We start from the raw sequence: 25,641 nt of genomic DNA on the forward strand, positions 1-25,641 counted from the left end.
AAATGATATTCTGTTGTGTCAAAATACTGCACAAGTTTTTTTTTATAAAACTCAAAAATACAATAAAATACGCCACGATACAACGGATCTTCGCTGAACACCACATAATCACAATTCAGAAAATGCTTGTTTATTTTTTACCCTTTGTTTATCCTTTGATCATGATGGATTGAGCAATTTAACCATACACACACCACATCTTCCACATATTTATGTGGAGATAGTTTAACATCTTAACTAGAAAACGTTAGGATAAGTATTACGATAGCCATAGAAGAATTTTCCGCAGACTATGTTTCACTGCGGGGCAGAGGCCTACTCGGAATGAGAAGGAGAGAGCTAGCTAGCATCAAGAAAATTTACACGGTTAAGCAATTGGTAGTCTTATCTCTAATATAAGTTTGTTATTTCTTATTAACTTTCTATATAATTTTTTTTAACAAAAAATGGAATCGACTTCAAAAACCTTGAATATAATTTTCTACTTGTTTGAAGTTGGTGCCTCAGCACGCACGAGTCAGCAGGAGTGGACCTATAGTCGTCTACCTCACCTACAAACTACCTATATACTGGGCTTCAATCACTCTTGCTGGCTCGTGCTGAGGCATCGACTTCAAACAAGTAGAACATTATTTTCAAGTTTTTTGAAGTAGGTAATTTTTTTTGTTATTTTTTTAAAATGGTTTTTAGTTATTTGTTGCCAAAGTGTATCTCACAACGATTCCATTAAGCTCAATCACGGCATAGTTATATTATTTTATAACAGAGTACCGGACTTACGGTCTTCTTTATAAGGTCCAGTTCACCAAATGATACTTTCTGAATGAACTCGTGAATACTTTACAAATTCTTTAAAAATTCGAGGGTTGCCCTCGATTTCTCTAAGATCCCATGATCAGATCCTGACTTGGTGTCAATGGAACCACCTCAGAAGTTTGTCCTTTAGAATAAAAATATAATTTTGAAATCCGGCTCACATTGGCGGAGTTATCGCGTAACAAACACACAAAAAAAACATATATACATCAAAATTTTAATAAAATTAAAAGCTAAAACTACCTACGTATGACCGGTGCGTCATGATACTCTTGATTCGATATTCTGACGAAGCAATACGTACGACCCAACCAAATATTATACCTATCGACGTGTATCGATAAAATACCGTCATATAGCATTCCTTTCTATCGATAAATTAAAATATTGACGCGTATCGCGCACCGTTCAAGTTGTGGCGCGGGCGCGCAGTCAGCCCCCAGCCGGCAGCCAGCATGAGCGAGCCCCGGCGCTTCACTCGCGCGCAGGTCGCGGCGCGCAGCCACCGCGCCGACGCCGCAGTCATCATTGACAACGTCGTCTATGACGTCACGGGCTTCCTCAGCGACCACCCCGGGGGCGCGGAGGTGCTGCTCGACAACGCCGGGAAGGACGCCACCAAGTGCTTCCGCGACGTCGGCCACAGCGACGACGCCTACACGTGGCGGGAACAGTACGTCGCAGGAGAAGTGGTGGACGAGGAGAAGTGGCCCGTGGAGCCGCGCGACAAGCCTTTTGACAGCACGCGCGAGCCGCTCACCCTCTCCGGTCTGCTGGGCGCGGCGTTCCCTCCAGTGGCTCTCGCCGCCGTCTCCTACATGGTATACTTATATCTCTTCGGGTAGACGGTGGACTAGTGCAAGTGTTGTTGTGATGCGGTTGCGGTTAGAAAATTATGAACGTTATATAGGTATATAATCTGTCGGGGACAGTTTCGTGACGAGAGGCCCATTGCCCTATTATTTCACAAGTTGTCAGCAAACTTGATATCGGCCAAACTCAACATTTCATTAAAAACAATGCCAGTGCTCGCTACTTGACATTTGACATCTGAATGTTCCGTTCAATGAATGGGCACCTGTCGCACTCGTAATGAATTTTAAACGTGTCCCCTTATGACCTGCTGACGTCTTAATTTAGGTAATTAGTTTAATTTAATTTTATTGGTAAAGATTGCTCAAATAGATTATACTCGTATCTGTAAATAGTTAAGATAGCTTTAACAGCACTGGCCATTATACCATGTTATGTTTTAGATAAATGAAAATCTCATTCCTGTAAAATGCACCGCTGCCACTGTGATGGAGTTCACGCTGTTATCATAGCGTATTGTATGAATGTTATAATTTCTTATGATTTGTAGATAACAGAAACCCCGTCTATTTAAAACAGCCACAACGCATGCCTTAAGAAAACGTGTTTCGCATAACGTTGACTAAGTATAATGAGCGTGATCCATACGTTGTCAGTTACAGTAAACCCTATGGTTGTATAAAAGCTGATGTAGGTAAATTATGTTGTTAATTGTAATCAACGTCATCAACCTTTAAAGTTAGCGTGTTCTTCTTGTTTGGTGTTTTCATCTCATCTTAGGCCTCTAGGTCGGCAAAGCATCTGCAATCCCCCTGGTGTTGCAGGTGTCTATGGACGGTGGTGATCTATTACCATCGGGAGATCCACTTGCTCGTTTGCCATCCAGTAGAATAAAAAAACCTAGAAAGGTAAAGTTATATCTATTTGCATTATTTGTTCAAACCGGTAGAGCAGTTCCCGAGAAACCAATTACAAATTAACTATTATATAGGTACAAGAATTGGTCGTTTAGTTTGAAATAGGATAATGAATTTCATGTCAAACTTATTATTATATCTGTATATCTGTTATCTATGATGCAGAACCTTTCACCATTTCTAGGTACCTAAATCGGCACATGCACTGCCACTATAGACCCAACTATTACAAATGCGACATTTAATGGAAACAACTCATCAATAAAACTGTTTATTTATTAATTAAATAAAATAAAAATATAATATTCCATGAAACATGAGGCAGGCATTCGAAGCTGGCAAAATTGAACGAGCATGCTGGTGTGAGACCGGTTAACCTTTTGAAGTTGTAGGTAATGTATGTAGCTCTACCAAGGATTCCATTATGGTTGTTTTGCCTGTGTTCGGCGACCCTAAGTAGATAGAACAGGTTCACTGTTTTTTTCTTGTTATGCCGTAAAAATGTCCGCAGGTGTCTTTTGCGAATTTTTTGATGTTCTCCAGATGTTGACTGGTACCTAATAGAATAAAACAAACAATAATGTACCTAGGTAAAATATAGTCAAGTAAATGTTTGGCCGGTGACTCCTAATTTTAGTGATTTCGTGCTTTATTTAGTAGCCACATAATATATTTGTTAGGACGATATTTGTTGGGTAGTTCTACGAGCGTTTTAATCGCTATCAGTTTCCTGTCGCTTATATTGAAGAAATGAGTCAGCTAGAATTAAAATTTCTTCCTTACGGTCTCTCATTTCTTCAATATATGTTACCCTGTTGTGTTTGTGCCTACGAGTATGTACCAATGAATAGTTTGTAAAGGAATAAAGGTTTGTGTGATATTATAAGTTTTTTATTTATTTCATAATTGCTGCACTAAGTATTATTTGGTAAATATTCCATTCATGGTCACTTATCTCCTTTACAATACAACTCTCTCTCTCTCTCTCTGTCTCTCCTGACCTCCGGACTCCTGGTCTTCTGACTCTTCTGGACCGTTGGCTCCTTAAACTAGTCATACACTGCTGTTTTTACTTTCAAAATCTCCAAGTTGCTCCTTTCCTTCTCTACACATTGATTTCTTTCAAACCCTTAATAATCTTCAACAGTCGCACAAAGTTAAGATACCTATATATTTTCTGGTACGGAAACTAGTTATTTGGTAAAAACAATTGTTTTTTTTCTCAAATATTTACCTTTTTTCTGAAGGTTTTGCAAATGGCGTTTAGTCACGTTTAACGAAACAATACAAAATCATTTATAATTCGTTCGACTGAACCTGGAATGGTCCCGCCGACCCATGTGGACGGAGCTGGAGCCAAACCGAGAGACCGCTAGTGTTCCATCTGGCCATGCGCCTGGGAGCTTGGGGCACGCAATAACTGTGTACGAGTAAAGTAATCAAACTTTACAATAATGTTTAGGCGGCTAACTGCAACGCCCTCTTGAATTCGTTCTTAACTTTCGACCATATACTTACCAACTTTTTCAAATCTCATTAAGCTACATACGCTACATTATGCTGAGTTAGGGCACGTATATTATTATTAATATAGTACTTAGGCACATTATATCTGAATATTCAGACTCTAGATTGTGAAAAATAAATGCTAGTCTCGTATGTTCACCACAACCATAAACGACCTAAAAGTAAATTAATCAGCATTAAACTGAATGAATAACAAATTATATCAATGCAATGGTGGTTTACATACATGCATGAATGTTTAAATTATTGCAAAATGTATGTAATGAATTCTCTAATAGTTATAAACAATAAAATAACAGAGCTAGCACATTGCGGCGTGTGTTATAGTAAAGCCACGGAAAGAAGGTCACTGTCAGTCTAGCGAGTGCGGAAAGTGCGGTTATCCGCGCAGAGCGGGAGGAGAGGAGGGCCGCGCGGGCGCGGGAGTCAGTGGATCAGTAGCGCAGCGAGCGGCGGCGCACGCGCACCATGCCCGACCAGAAACAGTTCACGCGCGCCGAGGTGGCCGCGCGCAACTCCAAGGAAGACGCCGTCTTCGTGATCCACAACCACGTGTACGACGTGACGCCGTTCCTGGACGAGCACCCCGGCGGCCACGAGGTGCTGCTGCGCGCGGCCGGCGCCGACGCCTCCGAAGACTTCGACGACATCGGCCACAGCCTCGACGCTAAGGAGCTCATGAAGAAGTATCAGATCGGCGAGGTCGTGCCGGAGGAGCACGTGGAAGTCGCCAAGCGGGAGTACCAGTGGGAGGACGTCAAACACGAGTCAGGGGACGGCCAGTGGCTGACGTGGAGACTGCCGCTGATCCTCGGCGTGGTGGCCTCGCTCACGTGGCTCTACTTCCAGTGATATAGTGTTTTCCCCAAGACTGTTATTGACTGCATTATTATTCTAATGTAAGGTTTTGTATCATTAAAGTTTCTATTCCAATAACTTTGTTTGTTAGCGCCCGCTCTAAGTGTGATAAGAGCAAAGCGTGTATCATCTTATTTTTAACTTGTACTTATTAACCTTGGGGCTTGATAGTTTTGTTTATTAGCCGTCGTATTAAGTCCATTTCTGTATTTTCATAACTTTGTGAGAATGTGAAACGCTTAAAAAATCGACTGAGTGCTACAGATATTTACTTATATTTTTGCAAAGTTTAAGTATTGACAAGGAACGTGCGCAGAATATTATACTTAAGTTAACAGCGAAACTACGCATCGCAAACAAGTTGAGTCATTCTCTGTTGGTCCGAATCAAATTGCACCTAACCTTGACGGCAGTGAATTTAATGGACATGCTCTTAAACAGCAGGCAGTGGTTCCATGTTCCATGTTCCATGTCTAAATCAATAGGTATAGTTTTTTTATTAACAGTGTTTTAAACTAAACTAAGCTTAAATATTGATTTATTAGTTCCAGGATTTAATAAGATAAATATATTGGTCCAATAATTCAACGACTTTGTTCCATTGGTCCTTCCATCACCTCACATTGTCTCTAAACGTTTTTCAATCAGTCGCTCGCGCAGGGGCAATGACCGGCGCCCGCTCGCTGCAGCAAGAACACTTCCAAGCTAAACTTTATAAATTGTAGATCGATATCTATAAAAGAAAAAAGTGACTAACTGACTGACAAACAACTTACAACCTTAATCCCTCTCTTCAAAAATATTTTTTCGAAAATTCAAAATTCCTACCAATACGACACTAGCCATTTTCAATATTCCAATGGGAGTGAAGCCGCGAGCTTGAGCTAGTATCATCATGTAACTTAATCTTCCACCAGTCCAGTCTACTTAGAGGAAACACAAACACAATTAAGGTATTTTAACACAATAAAATTGATGTTCTTCATCATCATCATCCCAGCCTATATACGTCCCACTGCTGGGCACAGGCCTCCTCTCAGAACAAGAGGGCTTGGGCCATAGTTCCCACGTGGGCCCAGTGCGGATTGGGAACTTCGCACGCACCATTGAATCGCGTTTTGTTCAATCGCAGGTTTGTGCAGGTTTCCTCACGATGTTTTTCTTCACCGCAAAGCTCGTGGTAAATTTCTAATGTAATTCCGCACATGAATTTCGAAAAACTCAGAGGTGCGAGCCGGGGTTCGAACCCACGACCCTCTGCTTGAGAGGCGATAGGTCAAACCACTAGGCCACCACGGCTATTGATGTTCTTATCCTTACTAATTAGTTATAAAGGCGAAAGTAACTTTGTCCGTCTGTTACCTCTTCTCACTCAAACTACTGAACCTATTGATTGGTTATGGAGATAGTTTCAGACGCTGGTAAGGACATAGGACAGTTAAAATCCCGGAAAATTGCAGTTTCCGCGAGATAGCAATAAACGAATTCTCTGCAGACGGAGTCCCGGGCAACAGAGGCAATGACCTTGAATGCAACGCCTCTTGCCATCCAGCTGCACCTGGTGGTGTGAAGTTGCATTGCAAGTGTTGATTACTAAGACAACAACTTTTTAACTTTTTGGCGGGTAAGGCCTACTATTCAATGGAGGAGTATATGCGTGATAGTTCTGCAACTTTTTAGACTTTATTTAGTTTACTGCATGACTGAATGTGCCTACCTACAAGACATTTATATTTGTATGCCCTCGGGCGCAGCATAGTGATACAAATCTATGATCAGTGTACCAACTATTTTAACCTATGTTTGACAAATAAATTATTTGTATTTGTATTTGTATTTGTAAGTATCCATTTCCAGATATAATAGTAAAAAGAATGTAAGTGGTAAAAAGAAGTATAGGACAGGGATTTTGTTTTGTTTGTTTCATAGTTATGTGTGTGTGTTCCTGCCGCGTTCTTGACAAATGGCCAAAATTCCTGTCGTCTGGTAACCCTTTCAGTATAAGAATGTACAAAGTACTCAGTGGGTAACCCTAGCTTAACAGCTACCCTAACCACCTGCCTTTATATCAACCACCTTGCACCTGTCGGTGTGTTGTGCTGCTTTATTATCGGGCAACTGGGAAAGAGACGCACATAGCGACAAGACTAGTTACGATGTGCTAGCTAGGAGAAGTTGTATGTAGAGTCCCTTTTAAATGTTATTCTTATTTTATTCTTCAGCTTGAAATAGTGGTTAGCACTTCAATTGTTTATTAAAGGAAGGGAAATTTTAAACGTGATACAAAATGAGTGTTACTTGCTCAGTTAATGCTGGGAACTGTACGAGTATAGTTACATTAACTCAATTATTTACATTAGTGTATCTTATCATTAACTTCTGTTATGTATGAGTGAAACAGTGGGCCCTTAAAATGTTTATACAATTAATATATGTATTTATTTATGTTCATCATTGTCTTGCTCGGCTTAACTAGGTACATAATGTTCCATTACATGGCCTATGCCTAATCTCAGTTTTTTTTTATTCAACTGGATGGCAAACGAGCAAGTGGGTCTCCTGATGATAAGAGATCACCACCGTCCATAGACACCTGCAACACCAGGGGGATTGCAGATGCGTTGCCAACCTAGAGGCCTAAGATGGGATACCTAAAGTGCCAGTAATTTCACCGGCTGTCTTACTCTCCACGCCGAAACAGAACAGTGCAAGCACTGCGGTTTCACGGCAGGATTAGCGAGCAAGATGGAATTTCGCACATAATTTCCAAAAACTCAGAAGTGCAAGCTCGGGCTCGACCCCACAACCCCCTGCTTCAGAGGCCATAGGTCACATCGCTAGACCACCACGATTACTAGAATGTTTATTTGTTGTTGTTACTTAAGGAAGGCCCGGCATTGTCATCTCAAGTTAAATAATAAAACTAATTAAAACAATTGAGTTAGTGTATTATATTTTCCAATATTAAGGGGCTGTTTCACCATCCATTGATTAGTGTTAACTGACGGTTAAATGTGATGCCGTCTCCGTCTATTCGAACAAAACAAATAGAGACGGCATCACACCTAACCGCCAGTTAACACTAATCAATGGATGGTGAAACAGCCCCTAATTGAACTAGAAACACTCGTATATTAGAGTCATTTCAGGATGATCCCAGTGATTTCAAAGTGACTTCACTTCTCTGCTGAGTGATCTCAAAGTTGATAATGTTTTTGTTTATGATGGTAAATGACTCTACCGTAGGTTAACTTTGCTTAAGGCAAAAATGTGTCAATTAAAATACTCTTTATTGAACACCACAAGATAATATAGCGAGTTAAAAAACATAAAAAAAAACTAGACAGACAATGGCGGTCTTATTGTTCAAAAGCCATTGTTTCCAGATGAACATTAAGATATAGAAACAAATAAAAACAGGCTAGACTTATGGTCCCTCAGTGCAGAAGTGAGCCGGTTGCCAAACCAACGCGACGGCCATTGATCTCTGTGATCGAAGGCCATGCGCGGGAGCATGCGCGGTGATCGAACGCCCACAACAGGTTGCCCAGCGGCAGGTAAAGCTGAACTGCAGGCAAAGAGGCACATTCTGAGTTTGATTGTAACTCAAAAAAAATAAAAATCACGGCAGTGTGTCATGCCAATAAAAAACTGTTTTAGCTGTTAAGCGTGTTACTGTAAGCTCAAGAAAACAAGAGCTACATGTAAATATACCCAGCGGCACAAAATCTGGCCCCCCCCTTCATACAAAATTTGGCCCCCTCTTCATACAAAATTACCTGTTACTGCAAACATTTGACGGCCTGATTTTTTGCCGCTCAGTATAGTAACGATGACATTTAAAATATGTCATCGTCCCCAGCGATATGGAATCTTACGGCTGCTTAGATTTTAGTCAAACTTGCTAGTTAGAGCCGTGGTGGTGGCCAAGAGGGTCGTGGGTTAAAATCCGGGCTCGCACACTTTCAGTATAATAGGCTGGGTTGGTGATGAATGCTCGTGTGCTTCAACATTCTGTGTTGTTATTGTACCCAATTAAGTAAGTAAAATAGTAGGAAATCGTAAAATTTCTATACTTTAGCTGCAATGCCGCCCCACCCTTGTACCTTGATTAGTGTTGTTTCTTCTTTGGTTTTTGAGAAGCGCTTCATATATTCTGCTTGCCCGGAACAGCGATTCCCAAACTACGAATCAAATAAATATTTATTGGTATAAAGAAGGACATGAAACAATAAAACATCACGTAAATTCGACTTTTTGTAACAGTTATAATAAGTAGCGCCTACACAAAAAGCGCGGTTCTTTTCGTTGGGCGAATACGGCACTTTGCTATGTTGACGGTAATATTGCCAATGACGCTGAATACTGAGCCGTTGTCTAATACAGGTGATGACAAAAAAAAACAATGAAAAAATTTAATTGGGCACCAAAAACTAAAAACACTGGCGGAAATTTGGATAATACCTACAGTGATTTGAATTCGACCTACCTATTCCTTTTAAGAGGTTAATGTTGTGGCACTGGAGCGCTAATTTAAAACCGAGGCCAAAAGCTAGTAAGTATAATATGAAAGAATTATTGCTTAAGTTAGTACTACTTTGTTTTAGTAGAGCCAAGCCAGAAATGCAGAGCCGAGTGCAGGGAACATTTATAACCTTTCATGACCTTTTGCCACAAATCATCAAACCTAAAAGTACTTAGATTGGTATGAACACTTCTTGCGCTTCGTTCAGTCAGCGAGCATGCTAAAAAGATAAGAAACAACTAGATTTTAACGATAGCTGTAAACCTTCGTTTAAGTTGCTGTCACATTACGGTCGTGATAATAACACACGAACCAAACAATTATAAACAATTACAGCTAGCAAGCAGCGTATATATTTTTTTGTCATTGGGCATAAAACGCCTTTTCGGAACTTGACAGAATTTTAGTCGTTTCCGAAAGAACGGCAAATTTAACATAGGTACCATCAGCCTAATAAGTGGTCTACCAATTCTTAAACAAGTTCCTATCAAATGAATATGTCGCTAAAGTCGAACTTTCAAGTTGACAGACACGTCTATTGGCATTATTGTTTTATGACATGCAAACGATTATCAGCTTTAGGGTGGTAGGCCACATATCTGTGGCTCCAGTGAAAACGGGTACATGTCGAAAAACCCAAGTTTACAGGAGACGCAAAAAACAGTTACGCCCGAGATAATTAAAACTTATGTTCATTACACTTGTATATTTACATATACTAATAAATGTGGTATGTTAAAGGACTAAATTAATTGCGCTCTTTCTTATGGGAATGTTATTTTTGCTCTTGATCTATTAGTTTATAAATTAACTACTTGTATCCAAAATAGAAGTATAAAAATAAGTGTAAAAAGGTTCAAGTGGTTATATATATCGCTATTCACCAAGTTTTCGTAATTTTATATGAAGTGAGAAAGGGTACGCATCCGGAATGTTTTTTGTAGTACATGTATAATATTATCCACAGAAGACTAGCTTACGAACTAATGGTGTAGAAAATGATTGAATTTTTCAATGTATGCAGTTCTTTGTACTTAATTACAGACATAACAGACATGTAGCCTTTTGCACGGTTTTTTTTTATTGTGTTTTTAGTTATAAGTAGACTTAAATAATAATGAAAAATTCAAAATGCTACTTGTATCCAAGTTGAGTGAATAAAACACATATAAAAGTATTTAAATATCTATTCAAAAACACTATAAATTTTTCAAAAATCTCACATGCAAACATAAAAAATGCCCGTTTAAAACAAACTTAAAATTTCTCATCATTAGTATCTAAGTATGTCCATTCAAAAGACGTTAAAATAATATTAAATTATCTTGTTACATACAATTACAAAAAACATGTTATTTATTAATAAAACTGAAAATCTCTAAGCTAAGCAGCTTGTCTTCTGTCGGTATCAGTAGATGCGTATCGACAGTTTCATCATTGCAGATTAAATCTTTGTAAAGTTTAATCAGCGGTATGAGAGACATTAAGGGGCTGTTCCTATCTTCGATCCACAGCACGCTAGATCTCGCAGGTAGAATACTTAAAGCTCCAGCGGGCATTAACTGCGAGATTGCATGCTTGAACGAGGCCACGAATGCCTGGCTAGCTGGACAGAGTCCAAATCTCCCGTCCAAACCACATAGGCAATAGGCCTGGGATACAATAGCCTCCGTCACCACCTTATAGGCATTAATAGAACCTTTAACAGGCAGGGACCGGGCCAGACTGTTAGCTGTGTCCAAGCCAGAATCTGGTTACTGGCTCCATGCATACCCCTCGCCCAACACTAGAACTTTTATCGACCCAGACACTACGCATAGCTGCTGGTCTACGGCTGGGAGTTGGGATCTGCGAAAGTAACAACTGTGTTTCTTGTGGGGCTCCAGTGGACCGTCTCGGCCAACATGGCCTCTCCTGTTCCTCGGGCGCCGGCCGACTGTCCCACCACGCCACTCTCAACGACATTCTCAGAAGGGCGCTCGTTAGTGCCAACGTTCCCGCCGCTCTGTAGCCCCAGATTGTACGGAGCGATGGCAAGCGCCCTGACGGAATGTCGTTGATACCCTGGCAGACTGGCCGTTCGCTGGTGTGGGACGCTACCTGTACAGACACCCTGGCGGCGTCCTACCTAACAGCAACTACCAAACGTGCGGGGGCGGCGGTAGACGCCCGGGAACGCCTCAAGGTCACAAAATATAGCTGTCTCGGCGCCCAATATCATTTCTTTGCTTTCGGCGTCGAGACTCTAGGTCCTTGGGGTAAGGGTGCGCTGGAACTACACAGGGAGCTCAGCAATAGGTTAAGGGAGGCAACAGGCAACCCTCGCGCTGGCAGCTTTCTCGCACAAAGAATCGCAATCGCAGTTCAACGCGGGAATGCTGCCTGCGTGATGGGCACCATGCCAAGAGGCCCACCTCTCTTTTTTTATTAGTTTTAGTTTTAGATATTTAAATTAAATAATAGTTTTAGTCCTATGGATATTTTGTATTTTCTTAATCATTCTTATTAAATGATTGGTGTCAAGGGATATATCTTAATTAATACCCTTAAAATTAATGCAATGTGCAATATTAGTTTAATAATAAAATTGGTGTAAAAGGATATAACTTAATCGCGTAACCGTCGACTGCGCAGCTCGCAAGCGCGTTCTCCCTGCACAAGTTAGCGCACACGATTGTGGCTCATCCGTGAGCGCCATGGCTCCCCACTCACCCGCTCATTCCCCCGCGCAAAGACTTATATCCTTTTCCACGTAAACTTTTTTATATTCGATTTGTGAAAACGGGCGCAGCTCTACTTAATCTTATATTTTATTTTATTTTTTTGTGTAAAGAGATTGAACTTAACTTGTATCAATGTAAACTAAATAAATCTGTTCTTGTTTTAGGGTTCAAGTGTGCTTAGATTTTTTTACACCCGCCATATGAAAAAACAGCACGTACAACTAAATTTAGATCATAAATCACAAACAAAACTTTAGTTAATAGAAATACAACTTGACAAGTACCCTCTGTTGCTAACTTTTTTAAGGCAGTTCTACCCTTGACCACCAGAAAACTCCGTTGTTTTAAAAGATATCTTAGATCCGTTTACTCCAAACGATGCGTTATTTTTTTTTTGTGTTTTTTGGTCTATATAACTCAATTTGGCCAAATTCAGACTTGTACCCCTTTTCACTGGAGCCACAGATATTTGGCTGATGGTACAAAGATGGTACATCAAGCCCCGCGCTCGACATGACTGGGGATGCAGCAGTAGGAACCCAAGTAATAGAGTTATGATTAAATATTATAGTGTGACATACACTGACAGTGATATTGCCATAACAAAAACACACTCTCCCTTATCAAATCAAAATCAAAATAATTTATTTTCGGATAACTGAGTAATCTACTCAGTATTGTTAGTGTACACAATATTCTTATGAGTATATGGTAGTAAACAGATAAGATATATTATTATTACATTAAATCAAATTACACATCACATACTGCCTAATTAATTAACTACTGTTTCATTTCATATTAACACATCACATCCAATTAAATTAAACTGTCTATCTATGTCAAACCAAATAAATTCAAATTAATTAAATCAGTCACATTTCATTACATTATAAATTAGGTACATAATAATATTAATAACAAAACGTTTATTTCAGGATCTGGTCCCATGTATATCATGTCAGTTTCAGATCTATTGTCAAGAAGACATTAATAGGTATCTAAGGCGTATTATAAAGTTAATGATTAAGTATATCATGGACAGGGATATTTGGAAATAATTCCGATCCGCATTAGCGATCCCTTCAAATAGCAAACCTACTCTGTTAAAAATAAAATTGTGTTAAATACTTGTGATGTATAGGTATCATTTAATAATATTGTAAATCTGTTTAAAAAAATATACCTTGAGTCGTTGAGTTTCCGGTGGTAGATTTTTTTTGACATTCATAAGTGCTTGTTATAGCCTAAATTGAATAAAGATATTTTGACTTGACTTTGACTACGAGTTACATTCTTACAATAACATTAATAATAATAATAATAAAATCTTTATTCAATAAGACAAAGGGGGAGTTACTAAATAAAATAAATAATAAAATAAAAAATAGAATTGCATACATTTACATAACATTAGGTACATAACATAATAATACGATTTAACACTGATCATATTTCAATAGGTGTTGTAGGTACTTGGCGTTCTTATACGAGTGTTTAGTTCGACACCGACTGATAGCACCAGTGACGAAGAAGCTACCGTGAATATAACTCATAGTTGACCGCTCACTGTGCGAGTATGGCCTATGACTAAAGTTCTTTCGCTATCCTTGGCATGCGTTGAACCAGTTTAAGACAATCATGCTTCTCAGCACAAATGAACGCTGAGCTGAAGATTGCGACTGATATCAGCGGCTGCGACTCCTCGAGACACCATGACACGCCAGTATCGGCGCTATCAGCGCGGCGCGGGGCGCGGGGCGCGGGCGCGGCAGCGCGGTGACAAGGGCGCGCGCGCGCCGCCGCGCCGCATTACCCAGTTGCCCGCGCGCCGAGTCAGAAGCTCGCCCTCGCACCATGGCCGAACCCAAGCGATTCAAGCGTGCCGAAGTGGCCGCGAAAAACTCCAAAGAAGATGCCGTATTCATTATCCACAATCGCGTGTACGACGTCAAGAGTTTCTTGGATGAGCACCCCGGCGGCCACGAGGTTTTGCAAGGCGTCGTCGGCACCGATGCTTCCGAAGACTTCGATGACATCGGCCACAGTCTCGACGCGAAAGATCTCATGAAGAAGTACGAGATCGGCGAGCTGGTGGAGGAGGAAAAGACGGCCGAGAAGAAGAGGCCGATCTGGAACAGCGTGTCGGAGGTGAAGGAGGCGCACTCCGGCGGCGTGCTGAGCTCGTGGAAGCTGCCGTTAGTGCTGGGCATCGTGGCCACCGTGCTCTATACCTACCTGTTCGGGTAGTCGCCGCCGCCGCTAGTTGACGTGACAGTGTCTACAGGACTGCTTAGAATTAAGGTTTACTTAGTTAATTTATTATGACTGTTGGTACTTTTATAATTTAATAAATATTTGTAACTAAACTGACGTGGTACTTACTGATACGCGGATCCGGGCTCCATTAAGTATTATCTAATCTCGTACATTGCACTACTATTATCTAGATGAGCATCTACGTTGTTCCAAGGACGCCTGTTTTGTTTTCCTAGCTTTTATCGATAACTTATTAGCTAACGACCAGTTATGATCTATTAATGGAAAGTTATTTTTAATTACAAAATGATGCGTAATAAATGATAATTACGTTTAATTTAAAATTTTCAACTGAGCTACTATTTATTCAGGTTTATCGAGACTAAAGCTGTTTTAGTCACTCTGATAAATATCTGACATTTTATATGACAGATCTGTGATGCTGTATTTCATGTTGCGCGACTCCATGTGACGCAACATGTCGGAACTTAACTGAGGAAAAGGCCCTAAATCAAGAGGTAGGTACAAAGTGCAGATGCAGGTGTAGTAATGTCCAAAAAAATTAAAAAATATAACTTAACATAGCTATAGGTAGCCGCCTATATTGTTAGAACAGTCATGTATGAAAAATACGAAATCGATGGCGATGTTTAATATATTTTTATCTGTAAGCATTTCCTTGCACATATTCATAATAGGTACAAGTTTCTTTTAGTTTCAGATAAATAATCATTAATAATACAATAGTCTACAAAGGGATTTCCAATCTTTTCAATACCGCAACTCCCTTTATAGGTTGTAATTGTTTTTGCGACGCCTTTTATAAAAGGAAATAACGTACGTAACACAGTTTGGGAACTCCTGTGCTGTACGATGCCGCCGATCAGTCGACATTTTTCTAATGAGCTATCACTAATTAGCTAACACAGTTAAGTAACTAGTTATGTATTTATGTCAAAAATACTAAAAACCTAGTTAGGTAGTCAGTTAGTTAGTTTTTGTTGTCTATTGTTTGCCCAAAGTTCATATGCCCGAAACTTCATTTGCCCGAATGTTTCTTTTACTAGAAAATTCATTTGATGTATTCTTATTTTCCCGAAAATTAGATGCCATAATGATACGAATGCAATATGTATTGTTTTCCATATTATTAAGTACAATAATATACAGTTCCGTACGGTGAGTGGGAGATCTGGAGGCAAAACTCCCCTCCCCCTCCTACCTCCCCCTTTAGCCCCTTTTTAGGCCGAAAACGCACCCGCAATCCTAATAATGCTGTAGGTGTCCATGGGCGGCGGTGATCTCTTACCATCAGGTGACCCGCATGCTCGTTTGCCAGCTATTTGAAAAAAAAAATGGTTTCTTTATTAGTGCTGTGTCTTGATTATACTATGACATAGTTATTGATAAATGAGGGTTAGATAATTATATTTCGGCATCAGATCTAAGTTGAATTATTAGCGTGACTGGTCCACATGCGAACAGGTTCTTGTGAAATAGGAAAACAGCAAAGGTTGGCACCAACAGGCGGAAATCAAGTTTTGATTCGAGTTCATTCTAGAACCCTCCATGACACAACTTTAAGTTGCAGTCTCATCATTCACGTAATTGCGAGAATGAATCTGTACAATTATGGAATCGTGACGTGTAAGTTATATGACAAAATTGTAAAGTATGTTATGAAAATTATAAATTATCAACTGTTTATCTCAAATCTTATCGAATGTGATAGACGTTCGGCACCTAACATTGAATGTTGTTGTTATTACCAGTTTATAAATATATGCATGCAAGCATGGTTAGTGACTTACGAATAATAATTGACACTTGTCCTTACTAATGTACACCAAACAAACTTACGCTTTCTCATAAACCACTAGTAGGCATATGTCTACCTCAATTAAATATGTACCAATGTTATATCCCACTAGGTGGAGTGACGACATCGTGAGAGTTGCGGGCAACCGGTGGATGCTCTAGGGGGAGGCCTTTGTTCAGCAGTGGACGCCTTCCGGCTGATGGTGATGATGATTCGATGCTATAGTCAATACCTACATTTGGCTCCTAATATTTTTTTTATTCGAAAAAATAGGTATTTCTAACATTATTACCTACATGACATATGTAGGTAACTGTCGCCATCTTGCAAGTTTATTTTTATTTTTTGAAAACCTTCAAATCAAAAATTAACTACTTTTTTAAAAGATAAATAAAACATATTTTTGGCTAAAATAAAATAAAAATGCTTTTTTCCTTTTATGCAATTTAAAAAAGACCAGAAACATTTGAGGCTTAGTCCGGTTGTTCTTCTCCACAAGTCCCATTTCTCAATCGATTTTTGTGAAATCATGGAACTGAGTCGATTGGAAAATTCCACGTAAATAATGCAGTATGTTCTAATTACCCATAGTTGAATAATTATAACGATTCAATTTTGGAATCTTTTCAAAATGACGGAACCATGGGGGTTAAAACTTTACAGATAGGTGTGCAAGGTCTGCGACTCACAGAATAACTAGTATATTAATAGCAGTGACCAGCAACAGTGAGTCACGGCTTGATAATCACGGAGTCTGAAGTTCTTCCACGAGATTTGGACTTTAATCTGAATCGGAACTGACAAGGGTTGGTGATAGCGTGGCGCGTACTCAGGTGCGAGTACTTCATTGTTATTTCGCAACAAGCTGTTGCCCCCGAAAATGTGTTAATACAAAGTATTTGTTTAATTTAATGCTTTTCCGCGGGAACTGTACATTCTTCCAGATTAAAAACAATCCTACGTTCTTGTCCTTTGTGACTTAAGTAGATACAAATTGTCTGGATGGCAGGACTGGATAACAAAATCTTGAATCATCAGACTTACGTGTACTTACCTATATTATTGTTCAGCAAATTCATCTCAAATTAACATTTTCCATTACTGTTTTCGTCCAAAAGTTAGAAGTTAGAAGATAAATCTCTCATTTAATCCACAGTCGTGTTATGAACATTATCTGATATTAACTGCGAGTGCAAATTAAGGGCATTAGCGGGCGCGGCTCTCAACCGAGTGCATCTGCTAATGAGAACGCCGCTGTGTCAGGCGCACCCGCGGGGCGCTCTTGTAACGTGGCGGCTAAGTCTTAACTTTAGGAGTATGTTCTAAGTAATCTTGGTTAAGAAAAACGTATGGATCTACTCGTGACCACGGCCACTGGAATGTAGTCGAAACGTCCACGTGGGTGATAAGTCCGGTTTGTGGTAGGTATTTTGACTATTAGTGAAAATCACGAATGTTTAAAACGTATACTTATACTATTCGATGTTATTTTTTTATTCTTTCAATCTAATGTATTTTTATGTGTATCGAATATGTGTAAATAAATGTTTCTCTCTCTCATATACTTACATTTGCTACTTTGTTAAACTCGATTCTTGTTTATTGTTGTCTTCAGCTTGTTTATTGAATGCAGCGACAAAGCATGCTGCAGTCAGTTGTGCTAGCCGCCGGTCTAAGGCAGAGCCCGCATCGGAACAAAGATCCACAAGGAGTGATAAGATAAAGCCTCGACGGAGATATGGACGGCTCCACATAGCGCGGCGGTTGTCACACGCATCCCAACAAGACAAAGGCCTTCCAGGGCACTATGTCCAAATGTCCAAGGAGTCAATATGTCCAAGGGTCAAAACGTCCAAGGAAGGAAGCCGGGAGACTGCATTTGAGTTGTGCGTTTGGATGTGCGTGACTAGGGGAGTCACTAGGGCCAAAACAAGTCTCTAGTCGTCTCGTACTCTATATTAAGTAACTTAAAGTTCAGCAGTCGGGAGTCGCGACCCATTCAAAATTGGGACCAGCTCAAAAATTCCCAGTAATGTGTCCCGACTTTCCCGGGATTTTATCATTTTTTATTATTATTTTATATAACACATTTTCGATGCTCTTATATAAATGGCATCTAGATTAAAAGGGTTATAATAACGTATAGTATCCCTACTTCCCTACTAATATTATAAATGCGAAAGTAACTCTGTCTGTCTGTCTGTCTGTCTGTTACCCTTTCACGTCGAAACCACTGAACCGATTTTGATAAAATTTGGTATATAGGTAGTTTGAACCCCAAGAATCAACATAGGATACCTTTTTTCCGGTAGAGGGCGCCACCGCGCGATAACCTAGATCCGCGCAGACGTAGTCGCGGGCATAAGCTAGTACTATATATTTGGAGCATCGTGAGGAAACCTGAGAGCAATTCAGTGGTGTGTTTGAAGCTTCCGATCCGCACTGGCTGTGTATATACAGTTATACACGTGAGAAATGCAGCTTAAGCCTTCTCAATCTGAGTGGTGTCCTGTGCCCACCCGCGAGACGACCTATAAGCGTTTTCAGATGATCCGATCCGATATTGGATCATATTTGATACATAGCCGGAGTAGATATCGGTGGCGTTTTGAATCGCTTTATCAAATCTGCGCAGTGAACTCGCGCACTTAACGAAGCAACGTCTAATAAAATCATCCCCGGCCAATACCAGCGTCCAGCAGAAATCACGACATCCTCGAAAATCTTTGAAAAGGATATAAATGTCAGTCCGCTCGAGCGATTGCATGAAAAACGCTCCCAGTCGCGAGAGATTGATCGCGCGTCGAACGCAGAGCCCGGCCCGTTTCATCGGACACCAACAACCGAAAAACGAGCCTACCACGTCCTTGTTACGGTCTACTCTCAAGTAATCTACCCCCTGTGGTTATAGATGCATGTATGCGTAGCTTAGCGTACATTGCGTGCGAGGCACTGTACCCTGGTTTAGATGTTTACTTGGCGCAGCAGTGGATAACTTGAGGAGGACTTAATCGGTTGACTGTGACAAATGTGCCCGATCGCTCGCAGGATACGAATTTTATGCCGATTGCTGATAGTTTTTGCTACTGAAATATATATGAATGTATAAGGTTTCATTGCTTATTGACAGTTCAGTAAAAAAAGCTATAATATTACAAACTTTTGTTTAACTTGAAACTTGAATCTGATCTCGTATGGCAATGCAAATAAAGTCACCAAATAGTAAAATTACTAGAAAGTGTTCTTTTGAACAACAAAAAGAGGGGTGTTATAGGTTTGACCGCAATGTGTGTCTGTCTCTCTCTGTGTGTGTGTGTGTTTCTGTCTATGGCACCGTAGCTCTTAAACGGGTGAACCAATTTAAATGCGTTTTTTTTATTCGAAAGCAGGTTTTTTAGGGATGGTTTTTAGATGTCTCATCAAAATCGGTTCAGCCGTTTTTAAGATATTGAACTTTGAAGTGACAATGTCATATTCATATTCATTTATTTATTGCAACCATGTCGGGGTTTCTTTTACTTTTTGTTGGTTAGGTTAGTCGACAGTAATTGAAAAAAAAATCGAAGTTGTATTTAGTTGTTAACTCTGTGACATTGATACAAGCGGACAAATAACTGGCACTTGTGTCAACACGAGGCTACACGTATTAAGTAGCCTAATAAAATAAGTAAGTGCTCAAATGAATAACCTGTGCCACGTCTTCCATCTGCTGTTCACGAAGGACATTAAGTAAACCGCGCAGGTCCCAGTCGCAAGGTTTATTTAAAGGAAGGTGGAACCATAGTGCTATATGTCATATTGATATCTCATACTTTTGTCAAGGAACTCATAGTGAAATTGATTATTAAAAGGTTCCACCCGGTATATGAATGATTTTGTCCGACTGTAGGTATAATTAGCCTACCCGAGCTACCCGACTACTAGCTACTAGGGGCTACCCGAGGTTTTCATCTATTTTTGACAAGTTTTGAATCTTATCTCCTACTTTTGCACTACAGATAAAATTATAAGTCAAACGGCTACCGGTTCTCCAATCTTTTATCTTCCATTTTTGTCTACCGGATTTTGAAAAATACTTCATTTTGTATGATTTTTTTTAAACATTTTCGGAAAAAACACATTTCGTATCCTATTGACGCAGAAGATCTAACATATACTAAATCTACATTTTTGGGTTTGTCTTTGACGTCTCTTAAAACTGGTCGACGGTTTTCATTTGAAACTAATTAACACAAAGTTATGACCAGAATACCAGTTTTTAGGCCTAAAATTGTTCAACTTTGATGCCAAATATCATGAAAACAATGAACTTTGAAGTAAATATGGGATACTATATTGCTTAAAGCCATTGTTGTTAGTATTATAAGCTACAAAAAGCATTAGAAAACTAAGGAATTCAGATCGAAGGTCATTGGGGCATGGGATCCCCTTAACCCGTGCCATGCCTCGTTTTACAATAGCATGTAGCCATCTCTTCCCCTGGATATCATTAAAAACTACTAAGATTTTTTATATGTTTGTGTAAAAGGTGTTGCAATAAATAAATACTGAATACTGAAGTATATTTATCTAAAGAACACTCATACAAAACTTCATGTTTGGTTTGGTTTGGTAGGTGTTTTTTTTTGTTGATTTCGGCGCATGTCATCATTACGAGCACTAAGTAACGCGTAATAATCAGATTCACAATAATAATAGAGAATTAAAACTTGGGAAAGAGCCGTGATTTTATGTATGTATGTAATGTATGTATTAAAACTTGACGTAACACAGCTTTGATAGCAGGTCGATAATAAATGCGGGCTACTGCTATTTGCTTAGTACATATTAAATTGTCGGGTTAGAATTAAACCTCTCCATTTCTTCCGTTATTGTCGTAAGAGGCGACTGAGGATATAGGCAGCTGATCCACTTGTAACCGCTGCACCACGTCTGAGTTGTGCTTATCATATTATGCAAAGCATAATTAGCACCTAATTAACATTTAAATTAAAGCAAATGTCTATTCTAATTTCACGAAACATCCGTCATTGCTGTGAACAGACGTTACTCCAAGTTATTAGCATATTAATGCAGTTGACTGCTTCATTGACTGCACTGACCACACTCAAAACCTGCCAGCTCTACGCATCTGTAGAGAGTGAAAATTACTCAATTCAAAATTGTGTCCTCTTACTTGTAAAATAATAGCGCTATTAAATGACTGACAACATCTTAAACTAATGGAGCTAGAGGCTATTATTATGACGGACATATTTCTTAAAGGTCACAAAGGTGTACTAAAAAGTGTTTTTTCGAAAATCACTTTGAAATAACGAGATGTGTCCCCAATAACCCACCCAATCAACTGCTTTACGTATAATTATATTAAAGGTCATTTAAAAAAAATAGGTAATGAGGTTATCTATCATACATTTAAACAAAAAATTGTTAATTGGCACAGCGACGCCGAGCTCAAATAGGAAACACGTATAGAAACAATTAATAACATAATTTGACTACGAAACTTGAGGTCCCCGGTTCAATCCCCGGTCAGGATATTTATAACGAACAATACGAATGTTTTTGCCTGAGTCTTGGATATTTAATATACTCGTATATTTTTGACAACTGCACAGCCCAACAGGATGTTTTAGTATGTATTTAAGTATGTTTATGTATACGTATGTTTATCCGATATCCAGTACCCATAGTACCTACAAGCACAAGCTTCGTTTAGTTTGGGACTAGGTGAATTGGTGTCAATTTTGCCTGATTGCTCTGCTAATCACTTTATTTGTTATCTTGCAGATATGGTTTACCCTTGAAATGTCGACAAACTTTTAATCGAATATCAGTTAAAAGTCAACGTTTCCTATTTTTTTATTTCATCGAATATACCTACCTACATTACGATTAAAATAAGTATTTTTTTATACACCGATTTTTAATTTCTGGAAATATTATTTAATAGATAGTTTATTTGGCAGAACTTCATTTCATATTTATTATTTCATTATTTTTTGAATGAAATTTATTTATTTATTATTGTAGCGATTTATTTTTGTTGGGGTCGCAGTTCCAACCTAACCTAATATACTTTTGTGGTAGCCATTTATTTTCGTTGGGGTCGCAGTTCTAACCTAACCTAACCTACTTCCTGGTAGCGATTTATTTTTGTTGGGGTCGCAGTTCTAACCTAACCTAACCTACTTCCTGTAGCGATTTATTTTTGTTGGGGTCGCAGTTCTAACCTAACCTACTTCCTGGTAGCGATTTATTTTTGTTGGGGTCGCAGTTCTAACCTAACCTAACCTACTTCCTGGTAGCGATTTATTTTTGTTGGGGTCGCAGTTCTAACCTAACCTAACCTACTTCCTGGTAGCGATTTATTTTTGTTGGGGTCGCAGTTCTAACCTAACCTACTTCCTGGTAGCGATTTATTTTTGTTGGGGTCGCAGTTCTAACCTAACCTAACCTACTTTTCTGTCGCGTTTCCAATCCAATCCAACCTATTTTTCTGCTACCGGTTTTTTTTTTAGGGTCACTGTTCTAACCTAACCTACTTTTCTAGTAGCGATTTTTGTTAATGTTAATCCCCAATGTTATCACAGAAACTCATAAGTAACAAAAATATAATTGCTTTTATCTTTCATGATCCTTTCATAAACACACATGTTTATATAGAGTCCATGTTGCTATAGAGTCCTTAAACTGTGTTAATTATTCGTTCTTTGTCATGAGTTTAGTCTGAAACTAGTTTTTAGATTCACCTAAATATTATCGTGGGGTGGGTCTACATTTGTATTATTTTGGCGTACCTACTTTTATCGTATAAATCTGTCGCGTAGCACCAACGAGTACAGTCGAGTTCATAAACTTGTGAGCAAAAATTGAACACGCTTCTACGCCGTTAACAATAGAGTCGTGTTCAGATATTTTTGATAAAATTTTTGCACACCAGTTTATGAACTCGACTGTACAGTAATCGTTAGTTAGGACGCAAAAAGACCAGCTATCTTGCATCACGCGGTGGATCATTATTCATTATGATTGTCGTATTTTAGAGCGCATGAGCGCCAATCAAATAATCAGGAGTCGAAGCGGTCGCCATGGCCGAAATCTGTCGGATTATCACTATCAGTATGATTTGCGTGGGCACATTTTTTGTTGACATGATAGAAGATTCTGCTACAGTTTTCAGGTTACCTAGTAGAAGTACCTACAGGACGAGTGAAAAACAGTCGAAGATGCCATCAAACTCTACAGCCCAATAAAAAAAATGTGATCACAAAAATGAGGTTGTTGAAAAGCTCTAATAAATAATGAATTGTATCTGATTTAAGCGTCCAAAAAACAGAACGGTCTTGATACTCGTCGGTGCTCCGCGACACAGAGGGGCTACTACGAAATTCGAAAATCGAAGTTCGAATCGTATCGTCTCTCTCACTCTCGTTTTTAATAATATAAGCGCCAGCGGGACGGCAAGACACGAAGTTCGAATTTTGCACTTCGTAGTAAAGGGCCAGATACGATACGCTACAATGATGCGAACGTAGATCCACCCTGACGTACCTAATTCCGATTGTATCGTCTGAACAGCTAACTAAACATCGGTAGTGCCTCTGTCCGTCCGCTACAATGAGCGTACACTCCGCGCAAGCGGTAAGTTGCAACAGCTCTGCAGCTGCCGGAGATTACAGCCGGCACGAAGTCGGCCGGTTCCGGCGTGAGACGGGCCGGAACGACTTACGACCAATTAGGGCTGTCGCATGAGGCATGATCAAAATGTGGTGTGGCTAACTTTAAGTCATAGAAATTACTCTGAATTTAAATTTTCCTGTGGACAGGAATTGTCAATTTTTGGGGTTCCCTTTATCTTGCATAATATCGATTCTCCTAAATACACTTCGCATAACAGGTATCTCATATTTTTTTTAGCCGAATGATACTTTTACATAATCATATCTTTGCATAATTATCAGTTCGAATAATAGTCATTTCTCAGAATATGAAATAGCAGAACATTAGTATCGCCGATTTATAATATGGCATAATGGCATAGCAAAACAATAGTTTGGGCTATTGTATTTTCACGGAATTTAAATAGCGCTGACTTTATCATGGCATAATCACATAGTTAAAGGAACTAACAGCTACCATAAGAATGGGTTAAGGTTAAAGTGAGGCCAGCAAAGTAAGCGTGCTGTAACAGCAGCAGGCAAAGCGCCAGAACAGAACATCAGCTACATAGTAGGTTGGGTTAGGTTAGAACTGCGACCACAACAGCGCGCGAGCCGAGCGAGCGAAGCGAGCGGGCCGCGGCGGCGGCCGGCGAAGCGCCAGAATCTTACTGCTGCCAATAAAGGTTAATATAGAACTAAAATTAATTTAATTGCAAGGAATGTTTAGTAAAATTTTATTCTGCTTTTTATTATCCTTATGCAAAGTAATATTATGAGATACGTCTTTCTGCGTAGCAACTATTCGAACATATACATATTATTCTTATCGATATTATGTGATGTTAATATTCTGCTTTACAAAATTATGAGAAACGATAGTATGAGAAAAAATATATGCGAAAAGTAATTCGGTGATATTATGATGATTCTGCTCAAGGTTGTTATGAGAAGCGAAATTATGAGATTCGGTTTTATGCATTATATTAGTGAACCCAATTTTTGTTATTATGCTAAATACCAGCTAATCATAGACAAGCCAAGGACAACTTTAAAGCTGTCTAATAAAGTCTGTCGTCGTCAATGTAGTCTACTCAGAAACTACTGTATCCGTCCTAAAACCCTAATATTACATCCGTTTTATGACGTATTTCTTGTAAGATGCAAAGTTTACTAGTTTGCATATATGGTTTTCCGTTTTATGGACGTCCTCTTAAGGTATACACGCCCCTGTGCGCTGTCAAGTATTAGGTGGCGTTGCATGTAACAACAAACTTCTGTGAAAGTCTTAGGTACCCAGCAGGTAGCAATTTTTGAAGTTCAGTGGCAGCCCTGCAGCAGCAGCTGATCTGGCTTTGCCCGGCGCCGGCCCGCCGCGGCTCCGCGCCGGGGCCGGATAATGCGCGGATCTGCATCGGAGCCGATTGTGGAGCGCTTGTTTGAGGCTGCTGTGTTGTGTCCGACCGATGTCACGTTAAACACCGTTGGGGCGGGGTGAGGGAAATTTAAGAAATAAAGAAAAGATTTATTCGTGACAACATGGGAAATGGATAGAAACCAAATAAAATAAAAATGTGCATGTCACGAAATGGTCCCAAATCAGCAATCTGCTGGTCTTGCGAACGGCGCTAGTCTTTCTTTCGGACTATCAAAGTTCCAGCGACATTAAGAAGCTTCTTATGGGAAGTTACACCATACTTCTGTATATTGTAAAGATTGCCTG

General features: G+C 39.5%; 3 protein-coding genes across 3 annotated transcripts; all 3 read left to right on the forward strand.

Annotated features, from left to right (window-relative positions):
- Nucleotides 1-1,229: 1,229 nt before the first annotated feature.
- Nucleotides 1,230-3,426, forward strand: LOC141437743 (cytochrome b5-like). Its single transcript, XM_074101233.1, has one exon. It carries the CDS (start codon nucleotides 1,272-1,274, stop codon nucleotides 1,659-1,661), a length of 390 nt encoding a protein of 129 aa, XP_073957334.1. The 5' UTR covers nucleotides 1,230-1,271; the 3' UTR covers nucleotides 1,662-3,426.
- A 929-nt stretch (nucleotides 3,427-4,355) lies between these two features.
- Nucleotides 4,356-5,519, forward strand: LOC141437744 (cytochrome b5-like). The gene has a single exon (XM_074101234.1). The coding sequence runs from the start codon at nucleotides 4,542-4,544 to the stop codon at nucleotides 4,923-4,925; it is 384 nt and encodes a 127-aa protein (XP_073957335.1). The 5' UTR covers nucleotides 4,356-4,541; the 3' UTR covers nucleotides 4,926-5,519.
- Nucleotides 5,520-13,975: 8,456 nt separating this feature from the next.
- On the forward strand, nucleotides 13,976-14,548 carry LOC141437907 (cytochrome b5-like). Its single transcript, XM_074101480.1, has one exon. It carries the CDS (start codon nucleotides 14,037-14,039, stop codon nucleotides 14,427-14,429), a length of 393 nt encoding a protein of 130 aa, XP_073957581.1. The 5' UTR covers nucleotides 13,976-14,036; the 3' UTR covers nucleotides 14,430-14,548.
- Nucleotides 14,549-25,641: the final 11,093 nt, after the last annotated feature.

Source organism: Choristoneura fumiferana, chromosome 18 (genome assembly GCF_025370935.1).
Source record: "Choristoneura fumiferana chromosome 18, NRCan_CFum_1, whole genome shotgun sequence".
NCBI lineage: Eukaryota > Metazoa > Arthropoda > Insecta > Lepidoptera > Tortricidae > Choristoneura > Choristoneura fumiferana.